Below are 21,978 nucleotides of genomic sequence, written 5' to 3' on the forward strand. Positions count from 1 at the left end.
TGTTGGAGGTTTTTAAACAGAGGTTGGGTGGTCATCTGCCATGGATGCTTTAGTTGAGATTCTTGCCTTGCAGGGGGTTGGACTAGATGACCCCCGGGATCACATCCAACTCTACAATTCTGTTATTCTATTGACAAGAGCAAAGATGTGCATCTGCTCTTACTTCCATTCACCACAAGGATAAGAAAACTGTGCCCCTCCAGATCTTGCCGGACTACAATTCTCATCAATCTTCATGCTGACTGAGTCTGATGGGTGTTGGGATCCAACAAAGTCTGAAAGTGCACAAGTTTCCTGCACCTACACTAGAACATTAAAGTAAGATTATGACAATATAAATACTTTTTAAGATATTAGGTATGCTTCCTCATGACGCAAATGCAGCTGCTAACAAGAACTGAGGTGAACATCATCCTTTAGAGTAGGGGTAGCGTAGTATGTTTTGCACTACAGCTCCCATAAACCTCAGCCAGCATGTCCAATGGGCACAAATAAGAATGCATAATATCTGGAGGGCGTCATGTTGACTACTCCTGGTTTAGACTAAATACCCCCTTTCTTGCAACTAGCAGTTTAACACATTGTGTTTAGCAGTTTAGCATTGTGATCAGTCAAAAGCAGAATAGAAAAACAGTTGTCTGCCATTAAACAATTCCTTTCATTGAAAAACTTCAGAAAACTTCTCTCCAACATACAAAAAATGCTTCTTAGCACAAATACTTCAATATTATAACAAAGGAATGCCAGAACTACATTAGATTCTCTAGCAAATGAATGTGCTATTTCAATATTAATACTCCTTTACTTGTTTCCACTCCTTGAAGTCTTTTCAAAAAAGAAAAGCTTATTGGCATTGTCGGAACTATTATGTCTGATACTATGCACTAGTACATCAACTAAAAGTGCATCAACCTCACAAAAATTTTGAGCTCATCTAAAAAGAGTCCCTGCTGAATGTCCTAATGCATCTTATTGTGAGTCTTCAACAAATAAAACTTCATGTATGAGCTCATGATGTGCTTTGCTGCTGGAAAGTCACAAACTCTGTGGGAAGCTTTTTATCTTCTCAGCAGTCAGTTTTCCGAGAACATCAGTGCAGCTACTGTAGTTACCTGTAGATTACTTGTATTTTCTCACATCTGTGTCCAGCAATCTAAACCATGATGATAAAGGGTCATTAGGTTTTGAGTGAGGAAGGGGATGGACTAGACAATTTGCTCTGATAAGCTCCTTGTTGTGAGCTCCAGTTTAGAATGTGAAATGCTAGGTATGTACACTATAAACTGGAACAAAAATAGAGCTATCTCTGAACGCCAATTAAAATGGTGCTGCTTAATCATTTTTAAATCACTAGAACACATGGTGTATTTTTCATTTTGCAATTAAAATACTAACGATAAAATAATTCTGCCACTGGAAAAGGGCATCAGTGGTCTATTAGCTACAAAAGAATTCAGCTACAATTACTAAGATAACTGCTGTTTGGAGCACAGCAAAGCAATTTCCCACAGTGGGACTTACAGTTCAATTTACCAGTTGGGCAAATATTTTGTGCTCTGTAGTGGTCTAGAGAGTTAACAGTTACAGCTAACATTTGAGCAGTGTTATACTTGGAGAAAAGTTTCTTCAAGCCAAATAGGTTATTTACATCCCAATCCCTGGCACTTTATTTACAATAAAGCTCATTCATATCAATCAATATTATTTCTAGGGAAATACGTTTAAACTGCAGATACGCTAATTCAAATTTTATGTTTTATAAGTTTTGCAGATGTCAAAGTCAATACTGTATCTGTGGGAGGGGAAACTGCAGAAATGTAATATTTGAACTTGTCTTTTGTTTACCTGGAAAAAATCACTTTGCCAGAAACTATATAAAATTGAACATGAAGTTTTTATTTATTATCTTAAAATACTTCTAACCTGCTTTTTCGGGCAATGCCCATCCAAAGCATCTTAGGATAATAAAAATACGGTGCAAGTAAATTCTGATCCAGGGTGTGCTATATTTCTTCAGGTCACGGTAAGAGCACTGATATAATGCAACAAAAATGACTTGGTAGTCATAGGAAACATAGTATTTTAGAACTAAATTATTGAAAACACGCCATAAAAAACAACACCTGGAACATTTTCATGTAGTCTAGAAAGCTGGTAAATACGAAAGATTGTTAGAATATACATTACAGCTGCAATATAATGCCTCAAGTCAACAATGCTGCTTTGCATTCTTGTACAAAACTTGTAACTTTATGGATTTCCTTCTTCTACAGAACAAACTACCCAGAGACCCAAGTTCTTTTACTAATTCCTTTTTAAAAGTGAAATTCACTTAAGTCAGTAGATAAATATTAGATCGTTCAAAGGGCCAATCTGATGGTGGAAATGCAGGACACCAGCAAGGTTTGTTCAGAAAAGTCGTATTTCAAAGTAAAGGTAGAATCCACTATAGAGAGTGGTGGGCTTTCAAATGTCAATGGGCACCACTAAGGACCACTGCTTCTTTTCTGGGAACTGTTACAATATTTGCTCTGGCCATTCATTCTTAAGTACATAAATGCCAGGTCTTGTTTAGTCTATTGTGTTTATAATCATGTTACACCAATGAAAGGTATCTATACTATGTATTTTAGTCGTATTTCAAAGTAAAGGTAGAATCCACTATAGAGAGTGGTGGGCTTTCAAATGTCAATGGGCACCACTAAGGACCACTGCTTCTTTTCTGGGAACTGTTACAATATTTGCTCTGGCCATTCATTCTTAAGTACATAAATGCCAGGTCTTGTTTAGTCTATTGTGTTTATAATCATGTTACACCAATGAAAGGTATCTATACTATGTATTTTAGTTTGTCAGAAAAGAATGGTAATTGCTCTACTAAAGCAAAATGCACCCCCCCCAAAAAAAAACCTAACACTATTCTAGAGAGGTTCTGCTATCATTTTATAAAGAATTCCAATCTTGGTTGCTTTTGCTCTATAAGATTCAACTAGTAGCCTGTACATAGATATCGACTTACATATTAGATGGGCTGCATTAAAGTATTCTATTTTCTTCATAGGCTTTCAAGGTTTCCATCTAATCCATTTCCAGGTCTTTTACTACTATTTCTTTGCCTTGCTCCATTAAAGTAAATATCCAGCAGCTAACAGATTAAATTAAGATAAACCAATGTTAATAGTCAACAATATTTGAAAATAAAAATCCATGAAAATAATCACACACTAAGGCATGGTAAACTGGAGGCATTTAGAAGACCTGAATGTGTCAAGAAGTTTGACAATTATGACTGGAGCCAGGAAACTGTAGCACCGCAGAATTTCTTATGAATTTCTCCAGTTACTTTTTATAAATGCTGTCTTAGATGACAGCTTAATGTGTACCACATGCAATATTTATTCTTCTTTAGTGTCAGACTGTCTAGCCATCCAAGGGAATACAAAGAATGTCACTTATTAGGATAAAAGCACAGGGAAGGTAATCAAGGACATATGTAACATCAGCCAATCATGTCTTATTTCAACATCCTATTCCATTCATAACAGTTCAACAATTATTTGCTTACTAATAACTTGCTTTCAGCCTGTTTGTGTTCCCCATAATGGTGGTTTGCATTTATTTTTGCTCTTTAGAATTGGACACTTGCTGTGCCATGCATGTTTGTCAAAACTTTGTATCTTCTGTCAGAAAAAGCTTAGCATATCAAATCATTTTGATCTGCTGCAAACCATGAATAGAACAATCCAGTTACCCACAATGTCAGCAGGGCAATGAAATAGCTGGATATTAAAACTCCTCAAAATGTATATAATGCACTGCCAATAAAGGGGAAAAAACATACTTAAAAAACAAGGAAGACTTTCATATATAACATATTGATACCCTAGAATATGGCAGACTTCTTGCCAGAAGAAATGTTTAAGAAGGCCTCACACTGACATATGGCAATTATTTTTTAGGGGCAGCTAGATACATACCACCCCTTGCAATCTGAATGATTTATTATATTTTTATTTAACCAAACAGAACACACAGGGAGGGATGTACCTGCTGATACATTTATAGCTACTCAATCTGTTAGACAGGCATGCGCTGTGGAAAATCAGTAATTCCCAAAGTCAAATAAGAGAGACTGATAGAGGGAGCCAAAGACAAACATTTATCACCCTGAAAGGTTTTTTTTAATGTTTTTTTAAAAAAAAATTAATACCCCCAAATTATAGGTGAGCCAACACTGCATTAACACCTGAAATTCATATTAACTGCTAGTACCACTGAATAGTTTTGATTTTTGTTCACAAGACAAAGGATATTCAGTCATTTGCAGTAGGTTCAAAATGTACAATCTGCTTATAAAGTTTCTATGAGAGGCATACAGTAATCTAGAGACTGAAAAATCTATGTATTTAATGCCCCTACTGGTTATGTTATCATGTGTGGTTCATTGAAAGTTATTATTTTTATTTATTTGCACTATTTTGCTGCTACTGCTGTTAAACTGCTAGCTTTTCAAAAAATTCAGAGTAGGTAACAAAAAGTAACAAAGGAAATAACACAAAATAAAATACCCAGCTAAATTCAAGTGCAACACCATATGCGCATTTAAGCAAGCAGATCCTTATATTCAAGACAAAAAATTTTTTTCTTTCCAGTAGCACCTTAAAGACCAACTAAGTTAGTTCTTGGTATGAGCTTTCGTGTGCATGCACACTTCGTCAGATACATAGGTGTGTATCTGACGAAGTGTGCATGCACACGAAAGCTCATACCAAGAACTAACTTAGTTGGTCTTTAAGGTGCTACTGGAAAGAAAAAAATTTTTTGTTTTGACTATGGCAGACCAACACGGCTACCTATCTTATATTCAAGGGAAAACATAAGAAAAGACTGCTGGATCAGGCCAAAGGTCCATCTAGTCCAACATTCTGAGTGGGATTAATCTACCGAGTCCCATCAGCAGAAGCCCTGCACAAGGACTTTGGCTTGCACAATAGTGATCTTGCCAAAGTTATTCATGTCCTGGTAGGCTTGTGAAACGTCTGCAGCGAGGTGATTTGCCCTGTGATTGTCAATCTAAACAGATCAGGGAGTTGTATTTTCTGTTGCATAAGGCTGGCACTTCTCCTGAAGGACACTTGAACAGCCTTGAGGGAAGCCAAGGATGGCAAGTAGCCAGTGGCCAGTGAAGTCTTGGTCTGGCAGGAGCTACTTTCCCCCCTCGGCTTCCCTGCTCTCGATCACCTTAGACAGCTCAATTAGCACATTGGAAGCCCATGTTTCACGATTGCTAAAATGCAGGCTGCTGAGTGCTAGCCAGTCAGTAATGATGCACTTGCAGCAAGTGGTTCCCACTAGAGAACCACTTAAGAGGCGGATGCTACTGGAGGGGCTTCTGGACCAACCATTGCTCCAGGTGGCAAGGAAAAAAATGGCCAGGGCTTCATTTTCCTAAGTTCAGGCTGTGATGCTAGTTGTAGCCACTCCTGGCCATTATGACAGAAGTCCTGGTAACGACGAGGCTCGTTTACTGTAAGAAAGGGAAAGACCCTGAAGACTGTTTGGAAACTTCAATTAGTTCAAAATACTTAGCTACATCTAAAGAGTAAGCCAGTGGGAATGTCTAAAACTGATACTGAGATTAATTTCTGGGCACAATTTAGCGAGTTGTCGTTTAGCAGCAAGTGAGCATGGTCTAGAGTGCCTTACTCCATGTATTATTCCAACGGGGCCAACATAACCACTTCCCCCCTTATTAATGTTAAAATAAAATGTAAATATTTTGGTTCTCTATAAAGAAGCCCAAGCCTACAATACAGCTGCCTATCCTTTGGCAGGAAGAAGTAAAATTGGTGTTCTCTTAGCTGCAGTGGTTGACAGTCTGTTTCTAGACTGAAGATGATTGATAATGAAAATAATATAAGCTTGGAACAAAAAAGTATGCACCCAGATATAAATGCATTGTTGGCGAAGTCTTTTCAAAGGCCCACAGAATAAAAAGTTACAGAAGTTTCTTGCAGTGCAGTAGTTTCTAGAGTCACTATTACTAGAGGAAAGCAGGAAAAACATAGTTACTTGGTAACATTGATGACATTTATGGCTGCTATAGGTACACATATTATGTTGCACAAGCAGAGATGTAGTTAATTGATTTGGGAGTCACAGCAGATGAGACACTAAATGCCAGAGACGGTTCAAAACTTGTCAACTTAACTATTTTGCTGGTCTAAGTTTTCCCACAGCAACAGTAGGGCTCATCTTATGCTCTTATCTACCTTACCATCTACCATCAAAAACTGTTTACTCAGAAGTAAGTAACAATGAATTAAGACAAGGCTTGATCCCAAGTAAGTGTGCGTAGGACTGCAGATTCCAGTGCAGGTGGCTTGATATACTTATTTGATTTAGTATATTCGACACCCTATGGTTTTTGTACCAAAGTAGTTTTAGAAAATGACAAAATATACATCAAAATCAGATTATGTAAAACAAGATCAGCATCTAAATAAAACAACAATCAGCAATAGCTTTTTTTTCTAAAGAGTTCAGTTTGCCAAGCAGCGATCAAGCAGATCTCTATTGGAAAACATTCTGAAGCGTATTGACAGCCAATGTAGCATAGTGGTTAGACTTTCAGACTAGAACTGGGGAGATCCAAATTCGAATACACACTCAGTCCTAAAGCTCACTGGGGAACCTTCATTATTTCTCCATTACAGCAAGGGGTATTGTGAGCATAAAGTGGAGAGGGGAGGCTATGAATATTGCTTTGACTTCCTCGGAAGAAAGGTGGGATACAAATGAACTAAATATATTCAATTAAAATGCAGCACCAGAACTGAAAAGGTCCCAACTCTTCTGCCTAATGCACAATCCACAAAGGAAACAGCCTCAGGTGTGGATCTGAGCGCACAGGATGGTACATACAGGACAAGGCAGTCTTTTGGATATCTTGGCCCCAAACAGGTTGGGGCTTTAAAAGCACCAGCACCTTGAACTGGGCTTGGCTACAAACTGAAATAAATTGGGATAAAATCAGAATTATATGCCGTGAGCCCTTGCTAAAAGTCTGGCTGCTGTATTTTGGGCCAGTTGTTTCCAAGCACTCTCCAAAAGCAGCCTCGTGTAGAGCATATTGGTGTAATTCAATATGGATGTTACTGCATTATAGCTTGAATAATTGTGGCCAGGTCATTTTTTAAATGATATGGTCACGGCTGGCATATCAGTTAAAAAGCATTCCTGGCCACCCCTGCCAGGTGATCACAGAGGAGCAGCCATACATCTGTGTGGACTGAAGTCTTACTTCATCCACCTCTATCCAGACCACTACCAAAAGCGATAACACAGATGCTGGCTGGATGGCACAAAGAAGCAGTATTCCAGCAACACCTTCGGAGGCTTCCCCCTCTAGAAAGATATTCACAGCTGATTATATAAAAAGCCACTGAGAGGTCCAAAATAATAAACAGGGCAACACTCCCCCTACTTATCTCCTACTCCTACTCCCCCTACTCATCTCCAGGTCAACCCATGATGACCAAGGCAATTTCAGTTCTAAGCCAGACTGAAAAAGATCCAATTAATCATTTTTTTTCCAGGAAAATCTGGGAAGGCATATGAGACCATGGATAATTCTTCTTCTGGTTCTTCTGCTTCTGAGGTTGATGTCTTCCAGTCTTTAGCATTTGCCATTGCTATCTTTTGAGGCAATGCAGACTGAGTTGTTTTGATGGCCACACTGATTTTTTATATTTCTTGGTTCTAGGCTGAGCTTAAAAGTCTTCAGGGACTTCTTGGTACATGCTATGGCTAATAGCCTCTACTCTGATTTGCTTTGGGGTGAACTGGCCTCACCCCAAACCAAAGTGCTTTTCCCTGGGCCTGCCTTTAGCCACAACATTCAGTCAAATTTTGCCATATGGGATAAATGCTGGGTATTTTCACATTTATTAACCTTTTGTTCGTTAACAACTGATGTAACGCAAAGTCCAGTTGTCTGAACGGGCTACTTAGCTCCAATCTTAGGCTACTTTTTTTAAACAGTGTCCTCTCTACGCCATAAGAAGAAATGTTAGAGAAATATATGAGGTACAAATTAGTAAGGATGTTGAGGGGAAAGTGTGCCCCCGAGGACTATAATCATTTCCTTTTCATTCACTTATTGAAAGTCTAAAACATGAAAGAAAGAAGGTAAAATAACAGCTAACTGGTCCTGAAGTGAAAAATCTTGGATAACTTTGAAAGCTTCTCATTTTTGGAAGTATATTCTCTACCTCTCCATGGTGAAGCTGAAGAAATGTTATTTGGTTAGACTGTGCACATGCTGTTCAAATAACCTGGAGTCCAGTATGGATTATTTCCAGTATCTTCTACAGTGAAGGCTGATGAAGGAATTCTTCCTTCAATATTCTTTTTACATCCTTACATTTGTATCAGCTGTACTGGTTTGTCTGTGCCATGACCTCAGAGTTCAACTTCTCCCCTTTAAGCGACAAGGCCATGGACTTTATGGAAGAACCAGATGGTAAAAGAGAACTGCTCACAGAGCCGGGGCACAATGGCCCCCAAATACACTGGAAGCTCCAGCACAGGAGGCGGCCATTTTGTCAATATCTTTCTGGCTTTGGGTCACTGCACTGCTGCCCACCCAGCTCGGAGAACTCCAGTCCAGAAGCTCCAACAGAATTATCATTTCTCCCACACTTTAGGAGTCTATGGCTGCTGGAACAGGAAAAGTCCCTTTAACCAGAAGCTCCTTCTACTAGGGGTGCAGCTAACCACCCAGACTGAGCTGCCTTATTTAAGTCCATGCGGGGTTATGTATTGCTGAAGCAATGTTCTAAACCTGCTTCAGCTTGAATCCCACACTAAGCTATCTGTCCCAAATGCCTTGCCTCCTCTTGTCTACTACACCCACCTGGAGCAGATGAGTCTGATTTTACTGGTTGTATGTGCTTCAATATGTTTTTATTATTATTATTTTGCAGACACAGTGTATGACCACACAAGGCTCAACAAGGAGCGTTCCATCATTTCCATCATCATGACAGGTGCATGGCAAGAAATGCATGTCTCATGCGTTAGTATCGAGCCCTCCTGATGCATATTATCTTCCTTCCTTGATGCAAATTTCTTCATCTCCAAGCCTTCCATTTCTAGTAATAGCATGGTGAATACATGCATCATGTACTCACCAGGAAACTCTGGCCTGTGAATGCTCCAACAGGAGAACAGCCTTTACCAAAGGTGTTGCGGACTTTGAAGAAGCACAAACTCAGGGCAAAAACTGAAACAAGCTAAGAGGAAGGCACTCTTGGCAAACCCTCACTGTGATCAACTCCCGCCTGGAAACCTATGTCCTTACTGTGGAAGGACGTGGGGATCCAGAATCAGCCTCCACAGTCACTTACAGTCTCACTGTTGTTCATGGAAGACAAACATGCATCACAAGGGAACAAGGACATTAAATGTTTAAAGCCCTAAACAACTTAGGCTACAAATATCTGAAAGACTGCCTCCTTGCCTACAGACCTTCTCAGAAGTTATGGCTCGCCAACGGACCCTCTTGGCAGATCCACTGCCCTTAGAATCTTGGGGAGCAGCACCTCAGGAGAGGGAATTCTCTGTTGCAGCCTCCTTACAGGTTTGCATCTGGCACCTTAATTGCATAGCTTTCATAGGGTTCCCAAATGTCTGGGAATTCCCAGATGTGTCCTCTTTTTTTGGGGGGGGGGGTCCTACATGCCCATCCAGGAGGAATTTTACATTTTAAAGCAAATGTGCTGAATTTTTTGTTTCTTTGGGGAAAAAATTGTTGGGGTGGCTCTGGTTCAGGCTTTAGCAACCTGGGCTCTGATTCAGGCATTGGCTCTGACACGGACGGCACGGGTTCTGGTTCAGGTTCGGGCTCTAGCAACTCGGGCTCTGATGTGGACCGCCTGGGCTCAGGCTTGGGCAATGGCAGGGCTATCGGGCAATTGCCCTAAAAAAAGCTCGACAACTTTTTGTATCTGGATTTTTCCCTCTTGAAATATGGCAACCCTAGCTTTCATCATATGCTGGCAATGCAGCTCTTTACCCTCATTTTTGTAATCCTATATATGACCCAATCTATTCTTCTTGTATGTTTAATATTGTTGTAAACCGACCTGTGACATTGTGGTGAACAGTGAAGAAGAAAAAGTAACAACAACAACTCCTCTACAGTGTTCAGCAACACTACAATAGCATAGGAAGTAGTTTCATGGATTTTTGTTCTCATCCTTATACCATGAAACTGGTATTGTTTTCATCATTTTATCATGAAACTGGGAAACCTGTTGAGAAGCAAATATACCTTAAAGTTAAATACTTTAAAATATGTTCACCTTAGAATTAAAAATACAACTAAAGATAACCACAAATTTATCCTGTTGACTGGTACACAACAAATATTCCTGAAATGTCAGGGTCATCATGTGTGTTGGGATTTCCAAGAGTTAAGAGCCTAAAGCCCAGACTAAAAAGCACTCACCTCCCCAAATATTCTTTCGTTGCTTGATTTGGATGTGCAAACTTATTAACTTACTTAACTTTCTGAGGTTCAAAAATAATATTAAAGTAGAATACAAAATTATCTTTCCATCTGCAAATGTTAGCTCAAATAAATGCAAGCATTAACAGAGAAGATGTGTTTCCAAAATCTGCATTGGGATGTGTACATAATACACAATTCACTTTATTGTTCTAAAGGGAGAATGTGTCAACATACTGAACACATGGGTGACATATGTACTCTTGTATAAGATGATCAGTCAGCATGCACTGCAATGGCCCCCTGGTATACAAAGCTACAATAAATTTAATCCCCAATTGATTCCACAAGAATGTCTGTGCCCCATCCAGTTTCATAGCTCAGGAAGCATTTCACTAGCAGAAATCGCACTTTATTTCCAGTATATAGTACAGAAATAGTACTAGATAAAGAGTTACATTCCTATATTCTCTAAAGAAAGCTTAAATTACTGTGAAGGCTTTTGATTATTTAACTATTTGTTTAAAGAATAGTAAGTTGTATTTTAAAATGCTGAAGTAGATTCCTATATACATCATGATTAGTGTCATCTGATCATAATAAAAGTGCAACTAACACAGCTGCCATGTCAGCTTCACCTCAGGAACAAGGTCTTAATCATAAATCAACTGAATGACTAATTTAACATTGTTAATGCCAGTAAGTAGTTCCTTGGAGTCATTCCAGTTTTTATACCTTTCAAAAGGTCAATACGCTACCTTCTCTAGTACACAAAAGTCCTATCATTCACACTGTTTTCTCCCCTAAGATTGAAAAATGACATGTTATTTAAATGTTAGTGTGTTTTACTAGCAATTAAAAATGTTCATTTGTTGAAAAAAGGTGATATACGGGAAACAAAAAATGATCACTTTAGCTTTCCATATTCTCCTTCTGCCACAACCTTAAAACAACTCTTTGATGTTGATGTAAATACTACTCCATTGTAAAAAAGAGAGAAAAAACCCCATGAAAATATTTACTGCTGCATCCTTCCTGAATTAACATTAACCTCCTTATAGCGTTACCACAAATTAAATCAAGAAATATGTCGTGCTAGCTGAACAACTAATCCAACTGTAGTTCAGATGAAGAACATGAACCAAAAAGCAAATTAAAATACATCTGCCAATAAAATATATTCTAATTGTTTGCATCTGCTTACACTGCCAAAAACAATGAAAGGCTCATCATTACAGAATTCATAATAAAAAAATTATTCTGCACTTTAATGCAATATATATATACAACATAAAAAGAGTGGATTTAAAGATCAGCAACTCTGCCAGAAGGGAGGAAAAACTGGTCATCATTCCGACTTCAGTAGATGCCATTCCATATCAGACGATGTTTCCCACTCATAAATACATGACAAATACTTCCTCAATCATTTTTTACGAGCAGGGATGCACAGGGGGTTGTCAATGGCTAGCCTGAGGGAAAATAGGAACAGCAGGCGGCAGAAACTGTACTGAAAATGGCTATGTGGTAAATTTTCTTCTGGAACATCACTCAGCTATCCCAGGCTTTGATCTTTCAGCTACAATTACACTAACATCCGTAAAACCAGGATATTTTTTTAAAACCAAACCTCAACCATCAGTTCTGCATGAACACAGTAAGATTTTTTTTACTATGATTTCACAATATAAATAAAATAGTAAGAAATTTAAAATTGCAATATATATGCTAAGTTTTCCATTCCATCATCACAACTTGGTCTCACCAAAAAAGGCGGGGTGGTTGTGGTTCTGGAGACGGCTAAATCACAGACTGGCGTCTCCTAACAGACTGTCTACCATTAAGGTCTGAGTAAAGGTATTTACTATACAATTAAAGGCAGTGAGCTCTACCTGTGATCACCCTAATGTAGGTGTGATGATCCATTTTGTGTAGGGAAACTAACCTGCCCATTTTCAAATAAATTCTGATGCTTATTATCTTTACTGTGGCACTTGAGAAACCTCTACAAGAGCCCTTAATAAAGAATGCTAAGATTTACTGCATTACATTTGTGTGAAACTTGAAAATGCCTTCCAGACCACAACACTGAAGGCACAGTTGCTTGATTGCACAAAGTTTCTTGAAGGCTAGATGCAGTTTCAAAAACAGTAACTCATTATGGGGAAAGATTCTGAACCAGAAGTTTAAAAATGCCCCTAAAGTGACCATTTTTAAAGTTGCATTATGCTCCTTAGAATAAATATAAATGCACAACAACACTAGGAGCAGGGCAGTTTTCAGCTGAAATTATTTTACAGAATTTATTCTAATAACTTATTGGAGTTAACCATCTGACATTAATTATTGCTTGGGCTTCCAGTCTATGAATGTTTATTTTTCAGTTTAAAGCCTTCTCACTCTTTGATATCATATGGAAATGAGAAATTTTAATGGAAAATTGAAACCATGTGCATCTAAGTACTTAATGAAGTACAGGGAGAGCGAAAGGGTATGTTCTAAGAGAATTCTGATACACTGGTCTGGATACTTTGACAAAGCAATAAGCAAATCTTAAATGTGTTTCAGAGTGATATTTTTGTAATTTTGTATGCTATGAAAATGTGTAACAAAACGAAAAGAAGAGTGATTTAATGTTTCCTTCCAATGCAACAGTTTAAGCGCCTCTTCCCTAAAACTACTGTTTTATCTCATCTGAAACTTTTGCAGAAAAAGCAAATGCAGCATGATTTTCAATCTCTCCATTTCTAATGTATCCTCACACTCTGGGGTTGGATCTTCATCCCGGTCACTGCCTGTTTGACAGACATCTTATTCTTCAGCCATTATATATGCATTCATACTGACAACATTAATAAAAGTTTCTGAACAGCATATAGCAAACCATATGCATGACATCTGCTGCATTTTAAGAAGTGGCCCAGCAAGCAGAATGTTGTAAACACCTTGAATTTACCCTGAACTATATGGGACACATGATTCTATGCATATATATGGAGCACTCCATCTCCTTTTTATCATATTACCAACCATATTATGGCATCATTTTTACCCTTCAACATCCAATAAATAGAAGGTTGGCATGAAAAATGACTTCTTTCTAAAGTTAAATATTATAGACAACTTACAAGACTATTTATGGTTATTTTTCCTTCAATATTGCAAAATAAACTAAAAGGTAGGAGAGAAAATTGCTACTTTAGTTTTATAGATCTTCAAGGGAGTTTTTTTTTTATTACTTTTACTGCATTCCAAAGACAAGGTAATAGGTACATTGCCAATATTAGCTTTAAGACATTTAGATTTACTCCAAGTACAAAAATCACGACTAACCATTATTTTGACAAAGGTGCCTTTCAGAAGCATCGTGAATTTTCTACAAAATATAAAGGCAACAAACTCACCATTTGTTTTTCTTTCTAATATAGTCTTTTTCAGAGAGGTTAACCAAGTAGATCATTGGTTTTGAAGTTAAAAACAAGTGTTTGTTCAGCACTTCAATCTAAAAGTAAGAAAATAAAAGCTATGTTAACACAGACAACAAGAGACAGAGTGTTGTGTTGTGAATTAGATTATAAATAAATAAATAAATAAATCTGTTTAACATCTGAAGTATAAAGTAAATTGTTAAAAAGAATGCACATTATTTCCAAATGTTGGCATTAATTTACTGGTGGTAAATCAAAAGGTTTACACAAAGATCTGATATACTTTTGTGCTGTTGTTGGTTTTTTAAAGGAAAAGCATTAGACAGTGGATGAGGTAATAGTCATAAGCCTACCTCTTTGTCATTCCAATCATGATAGAAACGGACAGGCTTTTTTTCTTCTATTACCCAGCTTTTGATTTTGCACATTATGTCCTGCACAGAATTAGGAAGAAACAAAAGACATTAAAGTAGAATATACTCAGTTATATGCCAGACTGTTATCAGTTATTTCTCATGAGGGAGTCGTTTTAGGTAACAAAATATTATGTGCCTTCTAACTGAAATTTCATATATAATGAATGAGAAAGGGACACAGGAGTCACGTTAGGGCTAGAGCAGATGAACAGAAAATAAACCTTTTAGTGACTTCATTGAGAAATACGAATGATATTTTCTGCTCCCCAAGCTGGATGAAATATTGCATGTATAAATAAATCTGTTTCCTGAAACTGCGTATTGGTGTAGTAATTAAGCATCCCTTATAAGAAACCATATATGAGAGAAACATGCTGCTGTGACAAAGGAATAGGTGCAAAAAGTGATGTGTGTGTGTTTTTTTAAAAAACCCACTGACAGCCAAAGAAACTGAGCTGATTATTGATGATCTACCATTCAAGATATTAATTCAAATGGCCAAAGGCCTCAATATTCGACATTAATTTTTTTTTGTCAACACCTTCTCCTTTCCTCCAAAAATGAAACCTGCCAAAGCTTCCATTACACAATGGCAAGAGCCTTGCACTAGTGACCTCCAACCAGCTGCATTCACTTTCAGAACATCTCTCCCTGCAGGAAATCTAAAGGCCTTTTAGTTAGCAAGCTAGTGTGCATTCAGAAGGAGTAACTGCAGGAAGAGCCCAATGTGCTTTGTTTCTCTGGCCTTTCTTCACAGAAAGATTAATCATCTGTGAAATGGAAACGGCAAACAGCAAGTGACACAAACTGAACCCTTCAAGCCTTTCCTCATCAGTTTTGTGGCTCTGAATCTGAAAGCTGCGTGTGGCAAGGTTTGCCTTACAGGCAGGTGTTAATAAAAAGGCTCTTAGGTCTGAAAGGTCAAACCAAGCTCTTCTAGAAGTAGTGCGTTTTAGTGTCAATTTTTGCCAGAGATAATTTATGGTCATGCTTTAAATATTGCATTTCACGAAATTTACCACGGGGATGATATTCAATTAGATAATATTAAATGGATTTCTAGTCATCAGAATTTTCTCAAAAGCACATGTTTACCTTCTCAATAAATAGGTTAAACATTTACAAACACACAGCTTCAGTATTTAGTGTACTAATGTTTCCCATCTCGCAACTGCTTCAGGGGAAAAACAAGAGGAAAGCTCTTCTAAATCCTTAGATCCTGATTTGTAACCCTCCAGGAACAGGGCTCCCCACAGATTTTAACAAGAAAGGGGCTAGCTGAAAACTTTTAATGAAATATAACACGTTCTGCCTAAGAATAATCACTTTTACTCTCCTATAACTGATTTTCACTCATAAATGTTTTAAAAGTGGCTAATGTAACACCATTTCCTACAAGGAGAAGATCAAAGTGCTATATTACAAATGCATTATGATTAAAAAAGCACTGTGCAGCCTTGCTATTAAATGTTCTTTAAACCCTAAAAGGCTTCCCATAGATCTCACTTGGCACTGCATATACAACCTTTGACAAGTAATGTAGACCATTTTTATTCATTGCCTAAAATTGTAGGCAATTATGTGCGTCACACTGGCCACCTGCAAGTTCTGAATGCCTGCTCCAGTTGTCATAGCTAAAAACTAATGTCGGAGGGGATTAATCTAGGGGGAGAGAGTCCTCTTTAATGGCTCCAGCAGGTGAAATGGCCCAGCTGGTTACTATGATGAGTGGCCAGAATAGCTTATGTAGAGACATGCAACAAGATTACACATTTCAAAAAAAACAACATAGTAGAACTATCTTATCTTGGGGACCTATCTATGTTTTGTGCTTTATTCAATAAATAAATACTTCACTTAAGTTTAAAATAGGTATTTCTAAAGCTAAACTTCTCTTCGTTATTAGAAGAATTCCTCAAGTAATCCTTCTTTACCAGTGGTGGAATTTTATGCAGTTTTACAATTTAGAACAAAAAGTTAGTTACAAATTTCATCTTTAAAAAGCCATTAGTATTATAGTTTCCCCAAAACATTGATATATTCCATTTTGTAAAGTAGATGGTAATATCTTTGGGACTGAACAGTTCAGGTTCTAGACTCTACATGATAATGACTAGAAAGCTGTCTTTTATATTTGGTATATCCCTCAATTATCTCTGCACAAGCAAACAGCAGTTAAAGTGTCAATGTAGATTTTCCATTCCTGCCCCAATTGTTCAACTGACCGTCTTCACTGTTAATATGAAAAACAGCACACAATATATTACTCTAGTTTAAACTTAGGTACCTCAACTCATATTTGGCAAACTAGCTCTAGTTTAAAGGTAATTCTAACAATATTTCAGATCAGTGAAAATATACTCTTTTACTCCCAAAACTAAAAATAAAGAATAGGCAGAGAGCCACTCCGTAGATGCTTTTCAACAGTCAAACTCAATTCCCCTGGAAATATGTCACAAACCTGAGTCTAAATATCTGCTAAAAACTGTTTGTAAGAGACTTCTCTGGGCTGGTTTTCAATGACCAGGGTGAAGCAGACATGAACATGGATATTTAAGTACACACACGACAATGTTTTATATTTCATTTTATAGTTTACGTACTGCATTTATGTGCTACTCAAATCAAGCTTTCCAATGAAAGTAACACTGAACATGAAATAAACAGATGGAATTTCGAAGTCCTATCCTTAAGTGGTTAATGTACTAGTACAGTCCCATATCTAAATCTAAACAGATGTAAAAAAGATGCATCTGAGATTTTTTTTAATTCACAAATCTCAGAAAATAAGGTTTAAAAGATAATCCTGAGCAATGTGAATTATAGTTGGTCTTCCTCTTGTTCCATCTGGTGGTTTTAAGAGTTTTCAAATATTTTGATTTATAAGAATAAGAGCACACAACTACCAAATTAAACCAAAATAATGGAAAGGTTGGGAAAGTTACCAGCAAACCTTACTACATGCTGTCTATGATCCAGCAAGTTATGTTGTGAGAGCTGCTGGGATTTCTCCTCTTCTTTCCATTCTAGCAGGCTCTCCCCCCCCCCCCTCACACACATCCTCCACCACCCCCTCTCAAACAGAAAAGCCGTACTTCAAAACCTTTGGAGGAAAAAAACAATAAAGTCACCAGCATGTGCTCTGGAGACTTGCTGGACCATGGCCATTATGAATGATTATGGTATTCTACTGAAGTAAAGTACTGCATGACATTCCTTCTGCTTTTGAGACCAGATAAATGACTCAAACAAAGAAACAGAAATTGTATTTTTGAAGTAATGTTCAGACTTTTGGAAATGCAAATAAAATAAATATAATGTAATGTGAATAGTTTGAAGGTACAGAGGGAGCACTTCTGAACTATTAACCATATTTGAATAGTGGTTGAAAAGGGAACTTTGGAGTTAGTATTCCATTCTCCTAAGAGTATGGAACGCAGTCTCTACCAACCTAGTTTTCAGAGAGGTGGTTAAACCTATGTGTGTAACACTTCACATACCTGAATGGTACTACATGGTTGTTGTTTTTTTAAAACAACAAATCTTGTAGGTATAGAGCTGAGTTTCAAGAAGGAGGTTTCCAACCCCTGCCTTTCCTGTCGCATGCCCCTTTTCTTATATGCCAGGGGAGGGTTTTGTATGGAGAATGCCATTATATTAGCAGTTCAAAACACACCTCTTTGTAGGCCTTTGGTAGGGATTGAGTTCATATGCTGATGACTATTCATTTTATCACTTATCCATGTTTTGTGAATTGGTGTGTTGTATTTTGAATTTAATTGCTTTACTGTTTTATTTATAACCTGCCTTGGGGTAATTTCATTCTTTTCAGCTGCTTTGGATGCCAAGCAGAAAGGTGGGATATAAATATTTCCAAACAAAACTGGGATAGCATCTTCTTCTGTTAGGAAGAGACGAACAAAATTTGATCTTATCAACAGGATGGTTTCCCTACTTGACCCTAACTGGCGGAGCAGGAAGCAAACTACTTGGCGTTGGAGTGCGGGGGAGGATCACAGTAACTAGAAAACGAAGTATAACCATAACCAGATACCAAAATAGTAACATTTAAGAAGAGAAAAGAACCAAAGCAGTAAAAACAAGAAACTGTGTGTGGTGCCTATGAGTGTGGATCATGCAAAACACAAAATTATGGGGAGACCAGCAACCTTTGGTATACCTAGAAGAACAAAAAAATATGCTAAGTAATAGTCTCACTCTCCTCCCTTCCACCATGTACAGAGGGCTCTCTCTCTATCTGGAATATTTTCTTATTAAACCCAGTATTCTCCCTCAAGTAAGTTTGTGCTTTATGCAAGGTCACAACTCTGGAAACAGAAGCCTCTATCCATGGGATGTCCACCTATGTGAGGAGATGCTAACACTGCATATCTATAGAACTCCTCCAAGAGAAACCTGCCCTCAAATGCTATGTATCAATGTGTGTGCAGTAATACCAGCAGCTGATATCCACTGCTTCCCCAGCAGAAATGGTGGCCTCCTTAAACCTTCTTGACTCATGACGTTTTCTGGCCCGCAACATGAAACCCTGGAAAATATATTTCATTTCTCCAGTGTCAGCTGTTCTCACAGGCTAGAATGTAAGAGCACGTCTCACATCAGCCTGGATAGCTCAGTTGGTTAAGAGCATGGTGCTGATAATGCCAAGGTTGAAGGTTTGATCCCTGTATGGGACAGCTGCGTATTCCTGCAGTGCAGGAGTTGGACTAGATGATCCTCAGGGTATCTTCCAACTCTATTATTCTATGATCAAGCTAATGCCATTGCCACCCCCTTTGAATGAGCGCAGAATTTTGGTAAATCAAATTTCTAAGACCTGTGAAAAACATGACTTTTAGCACATGCAAAGGCTAAGACCTGAGCAATACTTCATTTTGACGAAGATACACAATTCCTTGATGGCTGACAGTGCACCCACCTATGAGAACCTCTGAACTGGAGTGTCAAATTCAAAAGGAGAACAGATCAGAGTCTGATTACCCAATTCAGAGCCTACTCAGGAAGTCCATGGACAAATGAAGAATTCTTTAACACAACACACTGCCCATCTCAGGGAAGAGACCTGAGTGCTGAGCCTTTTCTGCAGACCTTCAGAACCTCCCTTAGGTCTGCCTTGTCTAGATGAAGACTTTCTTCTTACTTTGACTAGGACAGACAAAAGGCAACTCCCCAAGGACCTTACTACCTGCCAAAAGAAAACTGGGCAAGTGTGACTGAAAGCCTCATGGTATTGGGGCACATCTGGTTCTGCTCTCCAAACTAAGGTACACTCCAGTCAACCTTGGTGAACAGAGAATTGTTAAATATGCAAAACTGCCACAGCTGAAACTTCAAAGCCCTTCTTGAGAACTGCCAACATCAACTCAATGCAGGAGAGCCTGTGAAATCCTTCACCATCAAGCTAGCATGATTGCTTGGGGAGCAAGGCTATTATATGAGCTCCTGACTGTGGGATCCTAAATTGCTCCATAATGGCATCTGCAAAAGCAAAGTGCTTGTTAGCTAGTTTGGGTGTAATCTCTCTCCTGGATTTCAACATTCTAACAACTATTTTTAAGTTTGGCAAAGTGATGACAGTAGCTTTTGGGGAACCAGAGGAAAACTAGATCTGTCTCCCAGGGGTCCTCCATTTGTAAAAGCTTATGGTAGCTAGGGCCTGTTGTGCTACACTGCAAATACAGGAGAATTCTTTCACCAGTGACTTGGTTTCCAAAAATCCAAACAGCCTTAAAAAGAGAACAAGCAGCCAAAACAGATCAGAAACTTGAACAAAGCTTGTAAATCAACTCTGTCACCTAGAATTGAGACCTAGTTCAGAGCAAGGAGGCAGTATGCAGAAAGGCCTGTCACACAAACGAGAAATGTGGACATCTCACATGACATATTTAATAGCTTAACAGTAACATTTTAACACTACAATGAGAGGGTAAGATTTTTTAAATCATGAATGACAACCTAATCAAACAATAACTTGATATGCAAGTTAAGGTACCCATTTCTAGTACATATATTCATGGAATAAAGGTGTGAGTTGGGAGCCAACAACAGCATTTCAAATAATTTTACATTTCTGGCTTTAGGGGGTGAGAGACATGGACTAAACTTCATTTCCTTTTTAAAAACAAATTCTAACTTACTGCCTTTGTTAACTAACAGTGTTTTCTATAAATACTTAATTATCCTAGTTAGCTTAACATTGCTTTAAACTAAAAGACAAATAACTTGATACTATGTTTTCACCCCCATCTTTAGACTTCGAAGTAATTATGTGCAGGAAGAAAGGTCTGTTCTTCCATGCTTAACAATGTGCATGTACTCTTTTGGGGGGGGGCAGCCAGACTACAGGAGCGTCATGAAAATAAAATCACATGCCACAGCAAAAATAATAATAAGAAAATTGGATGGCCAACTCTCTTTACTCCCTTTTTCAAAAAGAAGATGAACTGTCAACAATAGTGTAACCAAGCTTTCACATTCCAAACACACACCTTGAATGTTTTCCTGTTTACCCATGACTTTAAATATTTGTTTAAGGAAAGTATTGCCATTTCTGAACTTAAGATTTTGAAGCCACTGGCCTCATCCAACAGGTTCTTCATAACTCACCCAGTTTGGTATCATCTGCAGATCTGATGAGCATTCCCTCTCCTTCTCCATCCTATTTATTTATAAGGATGTTAAAAAATGGGCCCAGGACAAAATTGTGCTATCACATCTCTCCGGGGTGACAGGGAGTCATTGATATTGGCTCATACAGTCCATCAACCAGCCACAAACAGCAGTAGCAGCATCTAGCCCATATTCTACCAGCTTGTCAAAAATTTATCATGGGGGCCTTTTCAAAGTCTTGCCGAAATCAAAATAAACTACACCCCCATAATTTCCTTAATCTACCAGGCTATAAAAAGGAAATTGTGTGTATATATGTCTGTTAGTATGGATACATCAACAATTGTGTGCTATACACTGACAATTCCCTTGCAGTTTTTCCCTATATGTCTGCGGGAACTTTCATCACCGTCCCACTTCCACTCACTCTCCTGGTAGTACATGGAGTCATGCTGTCTAGCACCTCATTGCCGCCCCCCCCCCCCGGCAGGAATCATTTAAATACCTTCTGAAGAAGCTTGGGAGACTCCTGAAAAACACATACTGTACTTCCAAACCTTTGTCATGTGCCTCTGCCAAAAGTCCAAATCCAACTTCTGCCAAATGTCCTTGCCCTTGAAAGTAAAGACCAGGCAGAAGGTATATCAGGGTCCACTGGTAGATGCCCCGGTGATTTTGCAGTTCATCGGCAAGAGTTTTGAATCCCAATCGTCTAACTCCTTGAGCTGGCTTCCACTAAAAAAATGAGTTAGTTGAATCTGGACCACAGTCTGCCCATCCCGGCATAAACCATGTTCTAAGAATTCAAACCTTTCCCAATGATACCAAATTCATAGCCAGTATTCTCTCTCTTCCTTAGACATAACCTTCAACAGGAAAAGTGACAAAAACACCACCCATGCCCCAATATTCTTCCTCTTCCTACCCAGAGCCAGGGGCTTGTAACACTTTCAACTCTGTGCCTAGCAGGAGTATTTGTTCCCACATGGAT

At 38.3% G+C, this 21,978-nt stretch overlaps 1 protein-coding gene across 10 annotated transcripts in view; it reads right to left on the reverse strand.

The window, feature by feature from the left end:
* OLA1 (Obg like ATPase 1) overlaps positions 1 to 21,978 on the reverse strand; it is a 97,836-nt gene that overhangs the window by 28,150 nt on the left and 47,708 nt on the right. For all 10 annotated transcript variants that reach the window (XM_083571337.1, XM_083571334.1, XM_083571335.1 and 7 more), the window contains 2 exons: positions 14,295 to 14,375; positions 13,918 to 14,015 (listed from right to left, as the gene is read on the reverse strand). In XM_083571337.1, coding sequence (XP_083427463.1) covers positions 13,918 to 14,015; positions 14,295 to 14,375 — 179 coding nt within the window. The remainder of the gene's footprint in view (positions 1 to 13,917; positions 14,016 to 14,294; positions 14,376 to 21,978) is intronic.

This window comes from Podarcis filfolensis (genome assembly GCF_964270895.1).
Source record: "Podarcis filfolensis genome assembly, chromosome: 1".
NCBI classification, from domain to species: Eukaryota; Metazoa; Chordata; class Lepidosauria; order Squamata; family Lacertidae; genus Podarcis; species Podarcis filfolensis.